This window comes from Sylvia atricapilla, chromosome 6 (genome assembly GCF_009819655.1).
Source record: "Sylvia atricapilla isolate bSylAtr1 chromosome 6, bSylAtr1.pri, whole genome shotgun sequence".
Taxonomy (NCBI): domain Eukaryota; kingdom Metazoa; phylum Chordata; class Aves; order Passeriformes; family Sylviidae; genus Sylvia; species Sylvia atricapilla.
In genome coordinates, this window is record NC_089145.1 from 2,724,893 (window position 1) to 2,748,814 (window position 23,922).

At 40.8% G+C, this 23,922-nt stretch overlaps 1 protein-coding gene across 3 annotated transcripts in view; it reads right to left on the reverse strand.

The window, feature by feature from the left end:
* The window catches only part of SYT9 (synaptotagmin 9), a 64,036-nt gene extending 40,421 nt beyond the window's left edge, over positions 1 to 23,615 (reverse strand). For all 3 annotated transcript variants that reach the window (XM_066320471.1, XM_066320470.1, XM_066320472.1), the window contains exon 1: positions 23,382 to 23,615. In XM_066320471.1, the coding sequence (XP_066176568.1) occupies positions 23,382 to 23,529 (148 nt within the window). In that variant the 5' untranslated portion in view covers positions 23,530 to 23,615. The remainder of the gene's footprint in view (positions 1 to 23,381) is intronic.
* Between the last annotated feature and the right edge of the window lie 307 nt (positions 23,616 to 23,922).

Genomic DNA, 23,922 nt, shown 5'->3' on the forward strand with positions numbered 1-23,922 from the left:
GTGACACTGACACAAAGCACAGTAGAAAAAAGAATTTTTCATGTCTGCATATACACAACTGCAGTAAGATTTTCCCAGGTTCCCATGCCTCATTCTTGGTTCTTTCTTGCTCGTTACCAAATTCTCTTTCAATGCACACTTCACACACATGATAAAATGTGCAAAAATACTGCGTACCTTTGGTTTTCTAACTTCGGGTGTAAAAATATTAAAAAACCAGGGGGAAAAAAATCCATAAATGAAAATATAGCAGAAGAGAGGACAGCAGTTCTAAAGAGATACCATGCCAGGTTTTCAAGTACTCTGTGTTTGGAGATAGCTTTAATGGCTCTATTCTACCCTGTGAGGAACAATGATGGGGAGTGATACATTTGCAGGACAGGAAACGTAGCTGGACGAAAGGAACACAAAATCTTCTAAAAGCCATTTGGCATTTGAGGCATGCTTATGTCTTGTTATCTAAAAGGGAAATAGCTGGTGATATTACACGTGGGCAAGAAACTTTGGGGGTAGACACACTGCACATTCCTATGACCATCAGGCTTCACAGTGAGCGCTTGTGTTTTGTAGGAGTGAAGTTCCTGTGACTTCTGCTTCTTCTTTGCACGTGTTAAATCACAGAATCAGATTATTTATTCAAATTTTTATTTATTAATTATTTATTATTTATTTATTCCAAGAAAGCAATTAATATTATACACTTAAGATTTTTCCTTTTTCTTGCAGGATCCTTCGCAAAGTGAGCAGAGCTGTTAGTTAATGATTTGAAAGTGTTTATCATGGCTTTTTTGATGGTACGCAAAACAGAAGTTCATGTAGCAATTGAAGAATTTACCTTTTCATCTAGGCATACAAAATGACTAATCACTTTTGGCAAATACCGTGTATGTTCTCTCATTAGCAGAATGAAAGGTTTTAATAACAAAATGAATGATGGAGAATTGAATAAAGAATAACCTAGGAGAAATTTCTTGAGTATAAATTTTTTTGGACAAATTGCGTGTGTTAAAAGTTATGAAATCGTCAAGATTTGTGAATGTTTTAATGACTAAGCCATCCGAGCAGAGAGTAATCTTGAATATTATGACCCTATGAAAAATAATGAAGAGAAATTGCCATGTATTTCTGCAGTATATAGCCAGCAGCAGAAAGTCCTCAGGTTATGGAAGAGCAAACAGCTTTTTTGAACCACACCAATAAGCTCCAAGTCCATTATAGTCTTCGAAAGCCCAGTAAGTTGCAATAATAAAAAAGTGTTTTAGAATACTAAAGGAAATGACAGAGCAGCATTTCGTTTCCCATTTGTATAAAACTGTACAGTAATATTCTACCGAAGTGCTCCAAGCAACAGCTTAAGAGATCATAAAATCATAAGAGGGTTTGGGTTGGGAGGAACCTTAAAAGATCATCCCATTCCAACCCCTCCACCATGGGCAGGGACACCTTCCAAAATTTGTGAAATTAAATTAACACAAAGAACTGGGAAATGTGGACAGAGCACTAAAGGGTATGAAGGGTTGTTGTTTAAGTTTTACATTAATGCCTAAAGACTAAATATATACCCACAAATCTATAACGTGACAAATATGATTAAAAAGAGATTTTCACAGAGACAGCCAAATGGTCAATAGGAGGTGTGCTGCTCATATAGTTCTAGGCAAAATCTGTATTTTTCTTTCAAACTTCCAATCTTTTTCCTAATAGAAGCATTCAATTTCAGATACCAGTGTTCCCTCCTTCTGGATAATATTACTTAGTGGAAACTCTTAGCCTTTCCGATTTTGAATAACCTAACAAAAAAAATTTGGTTTTGAACCTTTCCTAATTTGTTGGAGTATTTTGGTTTTTAATTTAAATAAATATGTAAGAAATAAGAAGACAGTACTACTTTTCTGGCCAATTTACATAGAGTAGAAATGCAAGCTTCTCTTTAAAGTCAGATTGCTCGCAATGGAAATGAGGTCAATTATTTCATTAGCTTCCTTTTAAGAATCAACTACTCTAAGCCTACATTATGGGAGTCTGGCACTTCACAGTGGTTCAATATTTACAATAGTTGCTTTACATTTAAGGAAGAGCCAAAATTCATTTGCTTTCTCTATACTGGCAGATCATGAAAAGGTGGTCACAAGTGTTGAAACCTCACAAGGGACTTCAAGAAGGTTGCCTGCACAGACTGACATGGATAAAGAGGAAATTTATCACTTATTACCGTCACAAATCACTAACATCTTAAGCTGATTAAATAGCCTGATTTTTCTTTTAGCAAGGAGTTGCTGGCACAAAGGAAAATAAAAGCAGGCTTGAAAGCATTTATCTTTCTCAGAACAGGAGCCAGATGCATTGCAATGCTCACATTGGCTTCTTTTAAAAAGCATTTCAGCCACGGCAAATGTATCCTGTGTCTGTTGTTCTTTGTGAACTTAGGGCACTCACTCGATAAAAGGAAGATTTTTGGGCTCCTCCAAAAGTATTAGGGTGTGATGGAAGCCTTACTGGTAGAGATATTTACTACTAGGAAAGAAAATGAATTAATCATTTACCATTGAATCATGTCTACTATGAATTCACTGTTAGAAAAAAATAAGGAATACATATTTATATGCTCTCCACTACTAGAGAGCAATAGAAATAGCTTAAGACTTTCAGACTTACGAGTAGGTAATTCTGGAAGTCATAAAATAATGCAATCATTTGTCTTGGAAAAGATTCTTAAGATCAAGTCCAAATGTCTTGTCTGTCAACAGCACTGTCTAAGAGAAAACTGCAGAACAGATATGAAAACAGAGAAAATCAAGAGAAATCTAAAGTGAAACATCTTAGGAATGTAGCAGCTAAAGAACAGAACTGAGAAACAGATTTGTAAAATTATCATTCAGACTGCTCTTCTGCTTTTTCATTCCTAGACATGGATTATTTTAAAGCTGAGATGCTCTTGGAAGCCTTCCTAATTTTGGCAAATCTGAATACAGAAAAGAACTTCAACTTGTTTATTTTTGCAAAGCATACACTAAAGAATGTATACTTGGAGTAAGATTTGTATGAATCCGGATTTCTGTTTTCCTGGGTTTAATTGTATAGACATGCAAGACATTTTACTAAAAGAAGTGTGTAGAAAGAACAAGTAGCAACAACTCTTACGAACGAAACAATTTCTTATGAACTGAATCATTTCATGTTGTACTTAGTTGTGAATGCAAAACTGAAACTGGGCAGCTTGAGGGAAGGAGAAGCTTGTACTTCTCACTCCACAGTGGGCAGGAGGCATCCAAATGTGTATCTTTCTTAGGTAACAGCAAACTGAAGGTACTGTAGTTCACTGAGGGATGAATTCAAGGCTTTACTCTCTGCAGCTGCTGATTTAAGCACATTGATTGAACTATGACAGATTAAAAGGAGGAAAAAAATCAAGATAATAATAAATCTGAGCCATGCACTTCAGCATCAGTGAAGCAACCGTGGGATTGCTGCTCTCCAACATAAATGTCAAAGTTCACGGATGGGATGCAGAACTTCTGTCAGTGACTCAGGAAGATTAATGCATTAATATGCCCTTAAATTCTCTGAGTCAAATTGGGCACCTGTACCCAGAGCAACATGGCCCCGCCACACAGCCAAAGGGGCATGCTCAACAAATCACTTACTGTGAAAAGGTCAGGAGCTGCTGAGAACCTGCTGGATTCATAAGGAAAACAAATCTTTAGAAGGAGACAGGTGGGGGACAAGGGACAAAGATGAAACTCGATAATACCCTGTGTGCTGTCAACTTCCACCTTTGCCAATCCCTCTTGTACCTTCCTGTTGACAACACCCACAGCTTTGTACCCATGGAACAATAAGCCAGAAATACCACAGAACAGTATCAATAACTAGTTCACTAAGGCCCAAAACTCTGGCAACCCTCAAGATTAAGATATTTCAGCATTTATGAAAAACAGCCTATTTTTGCCCTTCTGCCTCTATGTAAAACCAGACATTCTCCAACAAATGCAGTCCTGCAGAATGGCCTGCTGTCTCAGAAGTTAATTTATTTTTCACTCCTCTTGACATAAAGGTCAAGATAGTAATGCTTCAGCATCTCAGGGTTTTATGGCTGATAGTAACTTCACCAAACACCTTAGCTTTGTATCTGTCTGGATGTTTCAAAAGCTGCAAGGGCTCTCGTGGTGGATTTTGCACCTAAGAAAAGCAGGAAGTGTTTTTATTTTACATATTTAAAATCACTATGAGCCACAACTGAAGAAACTTGTGAACACCAGACACTAAAGCCAGAAAAAAGATCAGAAGTTCTTAGGCTCATACAGAAAGTTATTTATAGCAATGGCTGCATGTTGAACCCTATTTAAGATTATCAACCACTTTAAAGAAGTGTGTTAATTCAATGCATGTAAAAATATCCAGCAATTAAAATATGAATGGTTAATATTTTAAAACTGTCCTGAAGATTTTCTTCTATTTCCCTCTATGACAATGAACAGGTACACTTCATATTCTCTGTTTTTCCAGTACTGCAGATGAATCCACATCCATTTACACTGGTTTGTGTGTTCAGAAGTTTCTCCTTTGCTTTCTGTTCTTCTCCCTCTCTCCATCCCTCCCCTCTGACATACACACTCACACATGACCATCCCAAGTCTAAGATACATCAGCATGGCTGGAAAGATTAGATTCTGATGTATTAAATACACATAAATTAACCATTGAGGTAAGCTTAATAAATGATGTTGCCTGTAGGGCTTTGGTGGTCTAAAAAATGACTAATGATGAGAAGGATAAATCTGTATGGCTGGAGCCACAGTTCCTTAAGGCTCTGTTATGATGGAGCTGTAAGAAGCTGTGTTAGAAAGTCAAATGCAAGCTTCCCTCCTTGACCTTACAGGAGCTGAGCCACCAACCCTAGAGGTGTTTAAAAGGTGTCCAGACATGGCACCTTGGCACTCAGGGACTGGCTTAGTGGTGGAATTCGCAGTGCTGGGTTATGAGTTGGACTCAATGATCTTAAAGAGTCTTTTCCACTCCGAAAGATTCTATATTGTGATTCAATGAAGAAATCATCGGTCATCAATCACAGTGACCTCAGAATTACAAAGCTAAACCATCTAAGCACCAATGAGACCCGAATTTAAGCAGTCATTTAATTACTCTTCAGGAGTGATTAAGAGAAGGAATTGACACCTTTCTTGTCCAAGACTCCAGACTACCCCTCTGATGCATAGCTAGTTCATTTATGTCCATCAAATTACAATATGCCTCTTGACCTCTTGGATTATGACATGAAGGTCCATTATAAATATTTTTTTCTGGTGCTTTCAAATATCATATAAATAGGAAGAGATATGAAAATCCAGATTTTTAATTGGGAAGATGTAATTTATAATGTTTTAAAGAGCAATTTGCAAGCTATTTTTCAGTCTTTATCTAAGTTTAGTGATCTGTGCCATGTATCTGAGATATAAGTAAGTGACAGCCTTCTGTCCTTATTTAAATAATCAATGAATCTGCCATTGCTGATAGGTAATTTTTATTTATTTATTTGTTGCTGAAAGGCAATTTTTATTTATTTATTTGTTTTTAATCAAGATTTACTCGTGGAAGCTGCGAGAAAGCATTAAAATGTGTCTGGACACACACAGTTAAAACCACTGGGAGTAAACCTGTACCTGAAGAATATCAACACAATGTAAACAGCACAGAAAGGTGTTCAGAAACCCTAGTGGATACTTGAAGAATTGTTTGTTTTTCTATTCACAGTACCAAGTAGACAGTAGGAAAAATCTGTTAAATTATCTTAGTGATTAAACTGTTTATCACTGAGTACCTTTTCCCTTTATAAATGTCGAAGTTACTTAAAGGTCGTTTTAGAAATAGGAGCAGAAAGCCAAGACGCAGCACAGTTCTCAAGGTGAGCGTTTGTAAAGCAGTTTGAAAAGTTAAAAATGGAACCTGGATCTTCTCACTCCTCACTGTGAGTCCAGAAACTTTCCAGTTGCTTCTAGAGAAGTGTGATGCCACTGAGTAAAAGGGATGCAGGGAGTTTGACAAACATTGCTTAGCACACAAGCAAAGTATTGACCACTAGACAGATGGGATAGCTTTTTCAAATAATCCAGTTAAAAACGAGTTAATTAAATAACTGGGCCCTGAGAGAGCTGTCATCTCTCCAAATGCACCTGGCTTTCTGGGAGGCAGCAGGCACACGGCCAACACGTGAAGCACTGAGAGGATGAACAGATTTTGGAGAAGGAAAGTGATACAGGCAGCTGAAAAGCCACGTCACTAACCCTGCAGAGTAAAACACTCATGCTGAGCATCACTTCTTAGCCTGTAAAACAGAAGGATTATTTTTTTTTCCAGCGTAGATTCCAGGAAGACTGAAATAACATGAATCATAGAAAGGTTTGGGTTGGAAGGGACCTTAAAAGTCATCTACTTCCAAACCATCTGCCAAGGGCAGGGACACTTTCTAACGGACCAGGTTGCACAGAGCTCCATCCAACCTGGCCTGGGACACTTCCAGGGATGAGTCACCCACAACTTCTCTGGGCCTCACCACCCTCACAGCAAAGACATTTTTCCTAATATCTAATCTAAACCTACTCTCGTTCAGTGTGAAGCCATTTCCCTTTGTCCTGTCACTACAGGCCTTTGAAAAAAGTCCCTCTCCCTCTTTCTTGTGGGCTCCCTTCAGGTACTGAAGGCCACGATTAAGTCACTTTCTCTTTTCTGGGCTGAACAAACCCAGTTTTCTCAGCTTTTCCTTGTAGGAGAGATGTTCCATCTCTCTAATCATCTTGTTGGCCCTTCTCTGGTTAATGTCCTTCCTTTCAAGGATGTAAATTAAAATCAACATCTGTAATAAAAAATCTGAAATAGAGATTTTGATGAATATAGCAATTCTGGAAGATCTAAGCAGAAAACCCTAGGAATGGTATTTATGTACAATCTTAAATGATTGCTACAGTAAAGATGTGTAGTCGTCTTTCATGCCCCAAGTGATCCACTCCATTTTCTTGTGGAATATGCAATTGCAACGGTACATGCAATTGCTATCATAGTTAATAGCCTCTCTCAAGCTGGAATTCTGCAGATTTCAATCTTGCTCTGCTTTCTTCTGAAGCAAACTCTGCAACGTTCCTTTCATAATCTTTTATTATCAAAAGGCCATTTTACATATTACGTAAGAACCTTAATCTGATAATTAATTAAATGGAGAATAGCAAAATAATTAACAGGATTAAAAGTAAGATCTAAACTAGTTTGAATATCCTGGAAATCAGTCCATGGTATTTAGGCTTGTTTTTCAATTTGCAAGAGTTAAAAAAAAAAAATAAAAATCCTCTTTTCATCCAGCATTCTGATAGAAGATATTTTTAATGCCTTAGATGCACAATTATTGCCACTATTTGTCATATCTAGACACTTGGAGGTATTTTGTGCTTGCAGCAAGTAGAATCTACACTCTCTACTAGAAAATGTATTATACTGAATTTGCATTTTCTTTAATTAAGTTAATTTAGCTCGATCTGTATCTTACCTCCTGAAATTATTTTCTCCAGAAAAAAATTATAACAGATAGTTTCTTAACAGGAGGAACTGAAGATTTATGCTTTAGCAAAGACAGCAAGGAAATTTATGATTAGGTCTTCCTTGAACAATCCACTACGACATGAAAAAGGCAGGTGCTCTCATTCTAAACCTGAAAACTGGACCTGTCCTCCAGCATCCAGGCCCTGGATGACAGCAGGAGACAATGCAGCAATGCAGCTCTTCAAATTTGGGAAGGAAAATTTTACAGATTCCTGTTATTGATCTGTGAGAAGGGCTTCACCTTTTTTTTTTTTTTTTTTTTTCTGTCCTAGACTGTTTCTTGGCAAAGCTCTTTGTTTTATTGAGGTTTCTAGACAGTCCATGCTAAATCTGGAGCCTTGGCTGTTTAAATAGAAAATATTGCCAGGATAAACTGGCAGAGGAATTCATGTGAGCCGTTCAGTGCTGCTTCTACCTTCTGACCTAGAGGATGTGGAACAAATACATTCCCTTAAAGAACTCCTGTCCAGGTCCACATGCAGAAGGAATTGCTCTGTCTTACAGATAGCACAAGAAGTTGTTAACTTCAGCCCATAACCACCCTGGTGTGCAGAGAATCCAGCTCCTCTTGCTGTGTCCCACAGGTTGGCACTGGAGCTTCACTTGCCATGCCTTCTTCCCACAGAAGTTGCTGTCCCTGAAATCAGGGAGATTTCAAGTACAGGAGGGCCATGAGTTTGGAACACGAATGATGTGAAAGTCGCCATAGCTTTCTACTCTGAAGAAAAGTCCCTCCCCACAAAGGTCCCCTTGTTCTGAGTCGTGTTTTTGTAAGCAATTAACTCACCATTTTTGAGAAGCAAACAGCAAACCAGCAGTGTGCTGCGTGCTTTAGAATAAATACAGTATAGCAATTACAGTTAATTGCATATGAGATTCTCAATGAGACTGGGGATGGAACAAGGGTGACAAGCAATTTACCAGACTGCACTTTCAGTGCCAAAATCAATTACAACATTCCAAATCCTGTAAACACTAATAGCAAACTATGTGTCATTGTGCATCTTTGACTGATGTCCAGCATGTACTGTCTGGTTGTATTCAGCATCTTCATCAGGAAGATGCAGTAAAAATTTCTTTAAAAGACAGTCTACAGCACATATTTATAGAGGGAGAACAAAATATTTGCATGTATATATATACTACTGCCGCTGCTGCTGCTGCTGCCAGTGGCTCCAGCATGTTTAGGCCAGCTTCTGGATGTCATTGATAGCATAAATACAGAGTAATAATTAATTTCTAGGCAATGCTAACCAATGCAGAATGAGGCTGAGCATGAGGCTGAATTCATAGCACCAAGCTTATTATTCAATTTGGCTCACTATTGGATGATAGTACCAGGGGATTACAAATACCTCTGGGGGTTATTCTGCAGTGAAATACCACCAGCTGCACAGTATCCTACTTCATCTAAAACAGAATTTCAAATGTGCTAGGTTCACTCAAGCAATAAACAAGAAAGAGAAGATAAACAATCTTACTGGAGAGAGAAATTATAATCACAGGTTATGGCACAGTTTTTTGAAGATGAGTTCAATTATAATCAGTAACACACTTTTCACATGATGCACACAAACAAATCGGATGTAGAGAAGGGACCATCAGCCTTGAAACCTTCTTCTTGCAGACTCATGGCTGCTCTTCCTTGGGCCTATTCCAAGGGGAGAACCACTGCTCTCCTCATCTCCCTCCCAGAATTACAAGGAGTGTAAAGGAGATGTTGGTGTCAGCCCCGTGTTCCTAGAAATCAGAACACCACTGCTGTGGGATGCTTAGGAGAACAGCATGGAAACACTGAGCTTTCATGTCATCTCTCCTCCCCCAAGACTTGCTCAGCTGGGTTGCTCTCAAATCTGGGGGGATTCCTTGGCTTTGAAGAACTTAAAAAGTTCTGCTACTTCTAAGGGAAAAACAAACACAATGGATGGTAACTTTATAGCCACAGTTTTTTCATCTTCTGGTCTCTGAAAATAGTAATGGGGGTTCTCATTTCTCCAGAGACAGCTACATCCCACTTTTCTTGCTAGCTGGAATACTCTGATGGGATTTGCTAACTTTTCAGCCACGTCAGTGGAATGATTTTAGGATAATTTTTTGTGAACTTGGTACTTTCTTCTTTGTCATCCAACACACGTGGATAATGCACTCACCAATATCTACTTCTTATCCTGGCTCCACATGGCTCCTCAAAATAAAGAAAGAAAATAGGGTCAAAAGAACAAAATAGGATCGCTCATCTGATAGCTTGATTATATTAGGAAAAAATATACCTAAAACTGAATTACATGGACATTACTTTAAATCTTTTCCTTAGACTCAGGTACACATCCTTTTCTCAAAAAGTCCCTGTGCTGCCACGTCCTTAAAATCAAAAAGATTCCCACCATCAGGCTGACTCAGATGAGTCTAGGAAAAAAAAGGACAATAATCTTTTGAATGACAAAATGTGAATGTTATGAAAATAGAAAAATTTTCACTTGTAAGTATGAGATTACATTCATCAGGGAAAAAACTGACAAAAAAAGAAGCAGAAGGGAAAAGGACCAAGCACTTCCAAGAACTGCATGTTCCAGCTTCCAGACTTGTGGAAGTTGTGCTGTTAGTGGGTTGTTGAGTAGAGTTACCCATTGTAATTTCTCTAGAGGACTTTCATGTAAGGGGTGGGTAATTAACTCTATAAGTTTACTGAACATGAGCACAACATACATTGAGGTATGCTGAAATGAATAAACAAATGGATATCCTTAAGAACAAGTAAATAGAGCCAGTAAAAATGCACTCTTTATTCCCAAATGTGAGGGGCACACGAACTGGAAATGGGGCACATTAGAAACGTGCCTGTCCCCAAGAAAAATATGTTTTATTCTGCATTTCTGCTCCAATAATGTGAACAGGATTACCATGACCATATGCCTCTCAGCTTCAGTCTCAAATGGTGTCATACCAAGATGAGCATTTGCAAAGCCATGAAAGTAAACACTCAAAACTCTGAAATTATGCTGAAAATGGGGCAGTAAACGGGAAAATGCTGGGATATGCAAAAGATTACCTAAAATTACCCTGTTAGAGCTGTTGCTGTGTCAGACACGGGCTGGAGTGAGTGGCATGATTTGAGTCTGAGAATATAAATCCAGGCTTGCAAAAAGGTATCATGAATAAATTCCATAGCTAAACATATGAAACCCAGCACAGAAATGGAAGTTTTGAAATCCTCCTTATGCTTTTATTTAGTCCCACTTGAATGTGTATTCCACAAAATCACTGCCTCTCAATTATGACTTCCTTGCTGATAACAGAGACACATTTCTATTTGCTAACCCACACAAGGAGGAAAATGTATTCTGTTTATTATTTATAAGAGTAAAGTGCTGAGAGGCCCCAACAAAGCCCAGGCTCTTATTTTGTGTTTGCTATGAAAATAGACTGAGCCATATTCAGGCAGGGTACTTTCCACCTAAATCCTTGGGCCCACTGTTTTCTCTTGGCTGCTTTTTAGGCCGTTTTCTGCTCAATGCTTTACTGACATCACACCTCAGACATGCCCTGCTTTCCCTGCTGATTACAGACAGGGCATTTGATGGAATTTTTACTGCATATGAGTACTGAAAAAGCAGCTGAAAGGGTGGAGAAAAGCAGCACTGACAGATTCCTACAAGATCACATCTCAAGTGCCTGGCAAAATTAAAAAAATAGCCTTAGTTTTCACAGTCCCCAAACAGCCAACTAAAACATGACTCCTGTCCCTAAAAAAAACAAACCCTGAGTCAAACACATTGTTGAGAAGTATTTGATTAGCAGAATTTACAGGCATGCACCTCCTGTGCTGTTCTGTGTTCATAGTCCTCCTCAGCTGGGGTGAAATCCTTCCATTACCTTGAACCAAGTGCGTCAGCATCACTCCTTTCATTTGACTGCTGAGTCAGGAAATACTCTGTCAAAGCTTGCTTTTTCCCCTTTTTTTTTTTTTCCCAAAAGCTCACAGGTAAAAGAATAAGCAACATTTGTGTTGTTAAAAACAACAGTATTAATATTTATCTCAGGATGACCTAGGGATTTAGGGTCTCTTTGCTGTGATTTACTGGGAACAGTGCTTCTTGAAACACTGCAAAAGGGGTGGTCCCCTGCTCATCAAGGCTGGTTATGCAACACTTCTGTATCTGACATTTTTTCTGTTCCTGTCCTAATAAAACTATTTTTATTTGTTAGCAACATCTGCAGATTTAACAACCCCAGCACGTGCTACACTACGTACAATGAATCCAAGATCTCACATGAATACCCACTGTGAGGTGATGGTTCTTTTAACGTCACTGATTCAACGATTGCCATTATTAGTTGTCAACCATGTTTCAAACCACTGGGACTGCCACAAAAAAGAAAGGATTGCTCTTCTTTCACAGCTTGGGAAGTTTTATACTGCTGGAGTGCAAGGACTTACATATTTCCCAGATGCAGCTGGCTGTTCCTGCTGTCATGCAATCCACCACACTCCTGTACTGATTGCTTTATCACATCCAGTTTGCTCACATATCTTTGAGATAGCAATTTAAGGCACTAATTTTTCAGCTTTCTGATCTGCTTTGCTTGGTGAGAAAATAAAAAGGGATTTTCACTGGCCTTGATGCAGCAGTGAAGACTTGAGAAAGGAAAAGAGCAGAGGATGGAGGGACTGCACAGTTTCTTTGTCTCTCCATCTCCCGTACAGCAGATGTCATAGCAGATACTGTCAACAGGGCTGGGGGGAAGAAGCAGACAATGGGAAAAAGAAAAAACAAAGGCAAAAGAGCCGTTACATTCACCCTTGGCAAAAACATCTCACAAAGGCAGCAAGACTGTCCTGATAGGAAATCCAGTGTGGAAGAAAATTAGGGATGCTCTTCAAGGGAGCAGGACCTGGTGAAATAAAAGGCAGTACTGATTTGGGGTTTTGAATTCCCTAATTCCCTTCCTCCCTGGCTCTCATGATTTTGAATGAAACATTAATACTGCTTCAGATGCTTCTTCCCTCCAAGGCCAATCAGCTGCTCGGCAGGGCGTGAAGCGGTTGTTCATTTGAACAGCTAACGAGGGAGTGGAAAGACAGAGCTAATTCTGAGGCTCTTCCAGTACTGCTGAAGCTTACATTTGTCTTGACACACAGGGAATGACCTGAAGAGCCTCTCTCCACTTTGGAAGAAGAGAAGCGGTGTGCTAATTCTGCGTAAACAACCCCGAGTTGTCAGAAGGGATAATTTTTCACAGTACGGCCGTAAACATCCAGTTTTGAGACTGGAGGAGACACCTCGTCCTGCTTAGTGCCATGGCAACAACTACCACTGGAAATCTTCCACATAGAGAGGGGTACAGAAAAAAGGGAGATAAAACTGCCAAACAACCAAAAATGTTAAATCCCAAGCCTCCCATTTTAACAAATTACTGCTTCATCTCTCAGTGCACAGAGGCTTTAGGATAAGAAGTGAATCCCGCGACTGAATTTTAGATGCTCTTGAACATGAAAAACTGCTTCCCCCTAATCTGAGAAGGGAAGAAAAGTTGAAGTGGCTGAAGATGCTGCTGGTCCCGTTGCTATTAAGGTCTGTTCTGGTTTCCAGCTCCCAAGAAAAAGAGAAAAGAAGGAAGAAAAATCCATCAAAGGAAGAAAGAGCAGTTTTTGTTCCCAGTGCTGGGTGTGACTTGTAACACTACAGAAGGACCGATAGAGTAATCACTATCAAATCACTCTGGCAAACCTATACCTGTGCACTGCTATTTTGGGAACTGCTTTTAGCTATTTTATCATCACTGGCTCCTAGCAGCAGCAGGAAAGAAATCATCTTGACTAGTCAATTCGCTCTTTATGACACAATGACAACAGAACAAGAGACAGGTACAGAACGAATAAGGTAGGCAGGAACAAGACATTAACTTGAGAATGAGAGCAGACATAAAAATGTTACACCTTCTGCAGCTAAGAGAAGCTGGCAGGAACAGTGATGCTGCTGCACAGGGAAGAGTCAAGGTGACAGCTTTTCCATATTAGGGGAAGCCAAGCTTTCTCTTTCCTGATTAACCACAGCCCAAATGTCAGAATCAAATCATGATTTCTCAAGCTGGCTAAGAAAGGTACTGAACCCACAAAAACCCCACCAGTCAATGAAAAAACCAGTGAATAGGGCCCCCAAGACAGACAAAGAATTTGGACAGATCTGCTTTACCTATTTTTTTTCTTCCTACAGTCAACTCCACACAGAAGCTCAAAAGGCTTCAAAAATCAAGACAAAAAAGGCAAGTTTTACAGTAATAAAAAACAGAAATAGAAATTCCTTCAACAGAGGTACAACACAGTATATCCACAGCCTTTCCTGCCCACTGTGTCCCCACAGGCATGTCCTCAGAACCCCAGGCTCTAATTTCCAAGTGACAGCAAGTCTGTTTTGTGCTCTTTGGTCCCTTAGGAATATGTGTTTTACCTCTCTCTTCAGAGGCTTGGCTGCCTGATCTGCTCCTCAGGTCCATCTCCTGAGCAGAACAAGTGACAGGCACTGTGCTCCTGCCTGCTGCACCTCCAGGTTTCACCACTCTTTGTTTGTGAAACACCCAAGAACTTAGAACAAACAAAACAAATGGACAAAACTGGGTCAGCCCCTCACCTTCTGTTTACCTGCTAAGCCTAACTTCTCACTTCTGCTTTTTTTTTTGTTAACTCATAAGTCATCTTTAATATTTGTTGACTTAAAAAGAAAACAAAAAGGAAGAAAAGTTTACATTTGACTTTTGTTATCATGGATGCCATAGTGGCATCTGGAGAAATAGGAACCTTTCTTGATGGCATGATCTATTTCAGGAGAGAGCACAATCACAGAAGCAAACAAAATTTGAGCAATTGGCTTAGATTTGTGTCTTGTATTACCCCAGGTAAATTGGTATAACTTAAAAAAAAAAATAGAATTGTACTGATAAGAGAATCTTCTCTTTAGAGCTTTATATATCTTTGAAGCGATACCAGATCTTTTTTCTCTTGTATTTAGTTGCTAATGGACTTAAAACCTCTTTACAGCAGGTAATGTGACTGCTACATGTATCCTACATCAACCCCACTACAGGGAATAGGAACAGCACTCAGCAAGAACAACTCAATACCTGCTGCATTTCCCTGCAGCCAGGCTCAGGAAACTCTTTTCCTTTATGCTGTGCAGAGAGAACTTAGCATAATGAGTACTTGAGATCAGCATATTTAGGGTAGGCTTCCCAAAAAGAGATGGAATAACTAGGCATTAATCTTATCCATTTCACTTCTCTAGGGGGAAAAAATAAACTCCACTTTTAAATGGGTAAAACAGCTGCTACAAATGGAAACAAAAGATCGTAAGACTGTTGGTCTCATTGATAATTTTCTAATTTGCATTGTACATTCCTTTCTATAATAGTAGGACAATTTGTATGGAATTACAAGTTGTAATTATTTATAAAATTGGATAGATGTGAGAACCAGCCTTTGGAATGCCTTAATATGTGCTGGTGAAACCATGAACTCCAGAGCCATGAATGTATTGCAAAGGACAAAAGAAGCAGGTTTTATAAAGGAATCTCTAAAGGAATTTTACAGCTGCAGACAGATGCCCGGTGAGACAATAAGTGTGTAAGACGGGTCAAACTTTATGTACTGACTGATTACACAGCTTCTGAAACTCTTACAGCATTCTGAAATTTCACTGAATGTGAGAAGAAAACAAACTATACTGCCAGAGTCAGAGAACTAAAACAGAGATGAGCAAAAGAGATTAAAAATGGGGCAGTAAATAAAGTGAGATGCTGCTCGAGAACTGGAGTGGGGAACACCCCGATGGGCAAACACATGGAACACTGGCATATATACAAACATAATTTAGAAATGGGATGGAGAAACCGGGAAAAAGTAACCTGGATGGGAATGATGAAGACTGGTCTACCAGAAGAAATTTTCAAAGATAAATATTAGTGCTTTGTATACACACAGGAAAGGTCCATCACAGGGGGAAAGGAAGTATTTAGGGAGTTTCACAGACTGCAAGATAGAATTTGGATATTCTAAACAAGCCCCCTGATGAACATCCAATGAACTGAAGAAATGTATATCCAAGGGAAGTCAGCAAGGTTTTCTTTTTGTGCGCATGTGAAACTCAACTGGAACAAAAAGAAAGTGAGAAAGTATCCTGGCAGGAATTATCCTATTTCAAATCCTCATTCTTCTTCTTTTAAGAAGAAAATTGGAAGGTTTTTGAAAAAGCCCTTCGAAAGTTTTAACTCCAAAATCATTAGTGCCTGACACTTTTGTTGTTGTTGTTGTTTTGGGGGTTTTTTGTCAGCATGGTGAATTTGCAGCAATAATCTTAAAGCTTTTTCTGACAGATTATAGACTCTTCCAACATTTATCTTTGGTAGACACACATCAAGTGTAAACTGGCTGAAAACATACACACACACATGCCAGTTCTGACTGCAACTACTGCATTTCTGCATTCCAGCTAGCCTTGGGAGACACACAGGATGAAATCCTGCAGTGTACATGCCTGCCAAAGGAAGCCAAACTAATCTCACTTGGCTAATGAATGCCTAAATCCAAAAAATGAGAGGGAGCTGAACGCCTTGAGCAGCTTAAGCCACAAAATACCCAGTGTGACTACAATAGCAAATGTAAGAAATGTGCAAACCACCACCTGTTATACATAACACTTTCTTTCTGTACTCTCCAAATAAATGGATCAAGTACTCTCTACTTAACAGTACTACAAAGCATGCAAAAAAGATTGATCTTGCAAAATTATGAACTTCAGGGCTGCAGTTGCAACTGACAGCACTTGTCATTAATTATTCTAAATTCTTATCCCTTGTGCTAAAATTTTGTTAGCAATATGAAAGGGCCATAAAGCTTTAGGTCAAAATAATCTCTCTTTATCTCTTTGGTCTAAATAAAGCCACAGAAGAGCTTAAACGAATGAAAAAATATAGCAAAAGATGTACAGTGCAATGTTCTTAAGTACAGCTTTGCACTACATCAACAATGATCATTATTTTCAGCGGGGGAAGAGCTAAACCCCAGAAATGTGGTTTTAAACAAAAATACATAAATTGCAGTTTGTGCTCAGCCTCTACATATTGCACATCAAAGCTGGTACAGAGCTGCACAGCCTCGAGACTGAGTTTAAGCAGATCTGCTGTTATGACAGCAATAATTTTGGACTTACATTTCTAGGTCTCTGAATTGTCAGTGTAATTAAACTCACACAAATGAGTTTGGAAAGGAACTTTCCAGAAAGCTGTCTGGGGGAACATGTTGCTGATTGTTTGTAGCTGGGTCACTAAATGTGTGGATCACACAAATACCTAACAATTCAGCATTCTACGGTAATAAAACTCTAAAAATGTCATTATTGTAATGCAAGTTCACGGGTTTTTTATAACCCATTTAATAACCCATAAATCTGTTATATTTTATAAATTAATAAGTCATAAATCTGTTGCAGTAACACCTCTGCTTAAGCAATCAGAGCTTTTTGTGACAAATGTAAGCTGTGGCCTGCACGAAGATTATGGGTAACTCTAAGGAAAGCATAATTAGAAGATTCATTCCCCTCTCCCCCCATCTATGAGGAACGTGCAAATTCCATTGAAATTGGAGCTATGACATACAGCAATCAATATTTAGTGGCAAAACCAGTTTGCATGTACAAGGGCTAACACTAACCTATTGCTCCTCATCAGCAAAACTGGCACTTAGGACAGGAATTGAGGTGTAGGACAGACTGTATGCTATCTAGGCATCCTAATTTTCGAAGGTCATTACTCTTCAGGCTGTTTTCAGTGATAGATGTTTTTGTTACTCGCAGTTGAAAATAACCCATTTTCCTTAATGTTCACTTGGAAGAGACTTGCATAAACTGTGTGACTATAGAGATAACTCTTTTCTGATTCAGTTAACATGTTACTCTAACTTGCAGTATTGCTTCACAAATGGGCTTGCAATGACTTCAGGAAATTAGTAGTATTTCTATATATGTGTCGTATTTGAGTAAACACATTTTTTTTCCGTTGAATACAAAGGAGTGTAGTTGGCATCAGCCTGTTTGACACAGTGTTACACGTTGTTATAGTTTCAAGGTGTAAGGGCAGGCTGGAAACAACAAACATTTGGCAAAACCCCCATAATAAGTGAGGACTAAAACCAAAATGGAAAGGGAAGCTGCAGAAAGGTCCTACTTTCCACACCTGCACTGAATGTGGATGCAGAGGCCAGGAAGGGCTGGAAGTCACCTTCCTCTTGTATTTTTCTCGCAGACTGAAACATTTCTGCTCCCCACAGCGCCCAGGAGCAGCCATGGGACAGCAGTGGAGTAAGGTTTGGTCACAGGGACTGCGGAAAACTTCCTCAAGTTTGGCTTCTCAGGTTAAAGTGCTGCTCCACTGCAGCTGCTTTGCGCGTCTGGAAAATATCAAATTATCTCAGTAGAGCAGGGCTCTTTCATATCTGAAGAGTATTTAACATGACTGTGCTACAGCCTGATCAAAGCTCAGTTTTATCATGAGGAAAATCTTTGTAGTCATCCTTTTCTCTGGTTCTGAAGAGTAAATCGTAACTTTAACACCTATAAGTCTTTAGGTTACCTTCAGAAAGAACAAAAATGCATTCCAGGAAAAATGTGATACGTGGTTATAATAAACTAAAATCTTTATTTAAATTGATTTACCTTAAATATAGCTTCAAGCCATTATTAAGTGCATAGGCAGTCCTTTTACTTTGAACACAATTTGCTCTTTCCTACAATTTGTTTCAAAATTTAGCTATCTGTTTAAAATAGATTTCCAAGGAAAAATGCAATATTAAACTCCTCCAGTATGACAGGAAAGTCTCCGAGAGCCTCTCTGTTTAGAGAGAATTCAACTGGAAGAGCATTTCAGTATTCAAGCAACAGGAAATAATTCTTTTTACCTTCTTCACACTTGTTCCTGACTTTTCAAAAGAGAAAATGAATACCTATTTCTAGTCCAAAATACATAACATCACTGTATTTTTTTCAACTCTTGAAACAGCGCTTTGGTTCTCAAAACCCAAAGGAACTTGGGCCTCACATGTGTTCATTTATTTGACCTCAAGAGAGGAAAGTCTTGCACTAGCAGGACACATTAAACACTATCAGGAAAAGAAAATTAAAATTAAATTTAAAAATATGGAAAGCAACAGCTCACAGTGAGGAAAATAAAAAGAAAAAACATACCGGAAGTTATTTCACCCACTCAAATAAAACTTGTCTTTATTTTCATGTCTTTATAACTTGTAAATGCTTTTTTGCGTTTATCTAGATAAATCTAGGTGTACTTAGCATCTTGATGAAACTCTGCAGCTTGATATGCTCCTGGAATATTAGGGGGGTGAGGTGGGAATAAGTCAGGAAGTAATTTAAGCTATAAAAATTTTGAAATACCTTTTTAAGGAATCAAACTACTTTCTGAAAGCAGGTTTTGTTTTTCAACTCAGTTCCGAATAAAAGGGAAACTTTCTGAGATACAACTTAATTGCAAGTATCAGCTTTTTAGGGAATGAGCAGCCTATGGGAACAACGCTCTCCATGAAAAACTTTGGATTTCACATTTCACCAGAGGGCTGGGAGGCCACATTTGTACCTCTTCAGCTTTTTGTTTCTTTGTGCTCTTCTCTGTCCTGAAGTTGAAAGCAGACAATAAAAAGTAAAGTACCGACTCATAAAATGCCTAAATTCCCCTTCAAGACCATTACTGCAGTTTCTCATACATTTTGTCTTCAATATCCATCCCATTTCCACTCCTAGATTTTTTAATTTCTTGACTGTCAGCTATCTTTACCTCCATCAAGTACTAAAATCTGGCTTTCTGTCACTGTGAAATATTGATCTCATGACCTGTAAAATACTTTATGCCTAATGGCTATCACTATGCCCACAATATTCATCATGTATTCTGTTTTAGCCTCTATTAGTCAACTTTAAAGAACATAATTAAGAATATTGTAAGACCTTGATGGCTCATCCTCAAGACATGCACTCCAAAGCAACAGAAAAGAAAACTTTACTTTTTATTTATATTCATTTTTTCTACTACAAAATTAATGAAAGTTCATTATGATTAGGGGCCTGGAGTTTTGTTAGAACCCTTGTCTTCATAAGCAGCTTTTTTGTCTTAATTCTTCTTTCAATGGTCAGTCTCTCTATCAAGATTTTCTGCTTTCATGATGTTGTTGTTGTTTTGGTTACTGAATTTTTATTTTTTTTACACATTGAAGGAATTCTTCTGCTCATTCCTCCTCTACGATATTTGCTTAATCATGTGTCATGAGGTGATATTCCATGATCCTGAGGGATTGTTTTCAAATGTCCATATGACAAACTTGTTTTTACTTGAATATCTCTGAGAGGTCCATCTCACTCTCCTTTATGAATGTATTACATCCTTGATGTGTTCAGACTTTGCAATTTACCCTCATAAAGTCTTTCTGTGATACAGGAGTATTATTGACATTTTACAATGGAACAGAAAACGAGTCAGCTTATTAAGGTATCTAAATGCTTAAGGATGCCTTTTGGGATTTTCAAGGTTGCTCTGACATATAACTCTTCTTGAACTAATTGAAGATTTTTCACTAAATGCCTAATTTGCATTTTTAGTTTTGCTGAAAAGCTTTAAAAATCTGACTCACTCGTGTCACCCACGAAATCCACTGGACCAGCATGTTAAACCCAGACCCCCATTAGCCTTTACACTCCTGCTAAAAGCACGTGCAGCACTCCCCACAACAGGGGAAAACCGCTGAAATACATTGAAAAAATGAAAAATAGAGATGTGGTGGACACCACAAGCACCCAGTCCCCTCCTGGACTGAGTCACACAGACAGCAGGGAGCCACACAGCCAAGTGCATCAGATGTCAGGCAAGAGAGGAGTGGATCTCCAGCGATCTGTCTGCTCCGTGCTGGGACTGAGGGGCGCCAGGAGGGACACAAATGCTGGCACCAGGCTCAGCAGCCCCTCAGCTCCACCCTCCCTCAGTCAGGGTTTTTCTAACAAGTCCTGACAGAGGTCAGAGCCAACATCCAGGAACAGCTTCAGCCAAAGGTGCTGCAGAACTGTCTGTACCCACCATGTCACTGGGTTTCGGCAAGTGGCCACTTTATTTCAGAAACACTTTTCAAAGCATGTCCCCACACATTAATTCCTGTACAATACCTAGTCATGTACCTCACCAGATACTTAAATCACACACTTTTCTCCACTCTGATGCTGTAGATCTTTTTAGATTGCTGTTTTGGGTGGCCTAAGAGCCAGTTACTCATCTGACTAAAGCGCATCACCTTCACACCTGCGGGGGCCGGAAGCTGGAACAAGGACAGCTTCATCTTTTGCCCAGCTCTGATAGGGAGACGCTGTCCTTCAGCACCACTTTTCTTCACATCCCTCTTTAGGCCTCTAGCGGCTAGAAAGGGAAGGGATCAGCTGCCAGGGCTGTTTAAGGCCGTTTCGCCCTTGTTAAATCAATGAAACTCACTACGTGAAGCTAGCTGGGTTTGGTCAACGCGTTTCCTGCCCTTTCACCGTGAGTCGTATTGCTTCATCTTGGAAGTCATGTGCATTGCTTTCTTACAGCCCCCAGCAGCACAGCAAAGGATCAGCCAAACCAACCACGTGGACAGCCATACTGGGATAATAAATATGTTATAATCAAAGAAACATGAGATTAGGTGAATTAAGAACTTCCTGACACGACTACCCAACAGAATATTTTCCGAGTCAGGGTTTGTGGGTAACACGTTGCCTGCTAGACCCTCTGAGACCAGCTGCAGCTGCAAAAAATAAAAACGTTCAGACTGAGGCCAATGGGAAGATGCTGCCTGCAGCATAATTGCTCACTGTTGTTGCACATCGGCTGGCGAAGGTTAGGGACTGCTGCTCTGTGTAATCGAGCAGGTTTGCAACAACACCGGGAGGCTGTTGTATAATAACAGTTCAAGCAAAAACAGGTAGAAATAAACACACTTTTAAAATTTATTTATTTAATTTTTTGCCCCCCATCTTTAGGTAGAAGTGATAAATTTTTACTGAGCACACCATGCTTTAAAATCACTCCCAAACAGATGCCAGGCACTCTTTTTGCCCGAGGTTGGTGAAAAAAAAAAAAAAAAAAAAAAAAAAAAAAAAAAAAAAAAAAAAAGCAAAAAAGCAGGTAGCTTCTGAAAGAAATCTGAAAAGCTGTTATCCAAGTGGCGGAGGTTAAAGTCTCCATATGCATTTCAAGTAGTTTCATATCCAAAGTGAGCACTGATTGATTTAAGCAGACAGCGTTGAAATCATGACCTGATATATAAATATGAGACTGATCCTTTAGTAAATGAAAATTACAGAAAATCACAGGTGTCTGTCATAAAAATTACTGCTTATATGAACAAAGTAATTAAATCTGCCTATATGAACCAAACAATTAAAATTGCCTACTTTTAAAGAATCCCCATCAAACATTGCATGAATCACTTCAATTTGAATATTTTAAGTACTGAAAAGCAAGAATGGCTGCAAATAGCTTTGGATACGAGCAAACTGAATGATGGAAAATTCCTTATTCATTTACTGTGACAGCACATCTTTTTCCTCCGTTGAGTATTTTTTTACTTAGTTTTACTTGTTTTCTCCAGGCCTTCAGCATATCCAAGGATTTGGCAGGAAGTTGCACTCTGAGTGTTACTTCAGGCTACCGAATTACAGAAAAGTATTTAAGAATAGAGTGTCATTAGACTGTCCTGTGCTGAACGGACTGATTTATTTCAGAGGATAATGAAGCAATGAAGACTGTGCTGCGATGACTGGCTGATCTAACAGCAAGGCTTCCCAGTGCTGCAAACGTTCATCAACTTCTGTCTTAACTCACTAAATTCCTCCTCGTACTGAGCAAACTCAACTTGATGATGTAAAAAAAAAAAAAAAAAAAAAAAAAAATAAATTAATAAGCTCCTACTCTAAACTGCTAGGTGCCTTTCCCCTTTCCCTTGCGTTCAGAGACAGATCCTCAGTCTTTTCACGTTCCTGCGCAGCTGGAGCTCAGCTTCCTTATGAGAAAGCTTCCTTCAGTTAAAGTTTTTAAGTAAGAGTGCCATGCCATGATGCGGAAACCATAATCCTGACAAACACAAAGAAAACCAACCTTGCGTACATCCTGCCAGACCTACAGCCCCCACATCTGCTACAGAAACGCGAGGAATAGTCCTTTGAGCTTGTGCCGTACAGAACAGGGGAGTTGGGTTAAAGCGCGTTCCAGTTAAACCGAGCTACGAAGCGTCTGGTCGCTTCACCCCGAGCGCTGGGAGGGCCAGCGGAGCGGCGGGGCAGCCCCGGCCACTGCAGCAGAGCGGCGGCGGCTCCGGCCGGGGAGGCTCCGACCCGCTCCGGGCGGACAGCGCCCGCGCAAAGTTGCGCGCCCGCCCCCAGCGCTGCCGCACCCGCCGCGGGCTCGGGGAGCGCTGCGGGCTCGGGCTCCGCATCTCTCCCAGCGCCGGTCGCTAAAACCGAGCCTGGCGGCCCCGAGCCCGGAGCGGCGTCCTCCCCCTGCCGGGTCGGGCAAAGCCCGGCGGCCCCCGAGCATCCCGCCGCCGCCCCGTTCCCTGCGCGGCCGCCCGCTGCCGGGCAGCCCCCGCCGCGCCGGCAGGCCTCTCCCCGCGGCTCCCGGCCGCCCGGGGATGCTCGGGGCAGCTCGCCCTCCTCCCGCAGCCGGGGCCGGAGGGAGGCCGCCGGTGCCCGCGCCCCCGAGGGCGGCGGCCGTACCTGAGTCGCTGAGGCGGGGCCGGGCTCTGTCCCGCAGGTAGTAGATGAAATCCCGGCAGTTCTCGTTCTCCACCGCCCCGACGGAGCACAGCTCGGCCAGCAGCTGCAGCGCTTTCTGGCAGATCTCGTCCTCCCTGTCGCCAGGCATCGCCCCGCTGCATCCTCGGGAGCGGAGCGGAGCCCTGCGGTCAGGCGCCGCGCCGCTGCCCGCCGCCCGCCTGCGGCCGCCGCGCCGCCGCCCGCATCCTCCTCAGCCGGCGGCGCCCGCCCCGCCGGGCCGGGCAGGGCCGGGCCGGGCCGGGCCGGGCCCCGCCGCTCCCCCCGGTGCCGCGGCCGGGGGCGCACGGGGGTCCCACCAGTTGAACGCGAGGGCGGGGAGCGCAGACGCGCTGGCGCAGCGCTGCCGGCGGGGGAGCGGCCGCCGCGCCCCTCTCCGCCCCGGGGGCAGGACTGCCCCGCGCCCCGAGAGCACACGCTCGGAAACTTCGGAGGTGGCGCCGGGGCTGGCGGAGCGCGGGGCTGGGCGCGGAGGGGCAGAGCC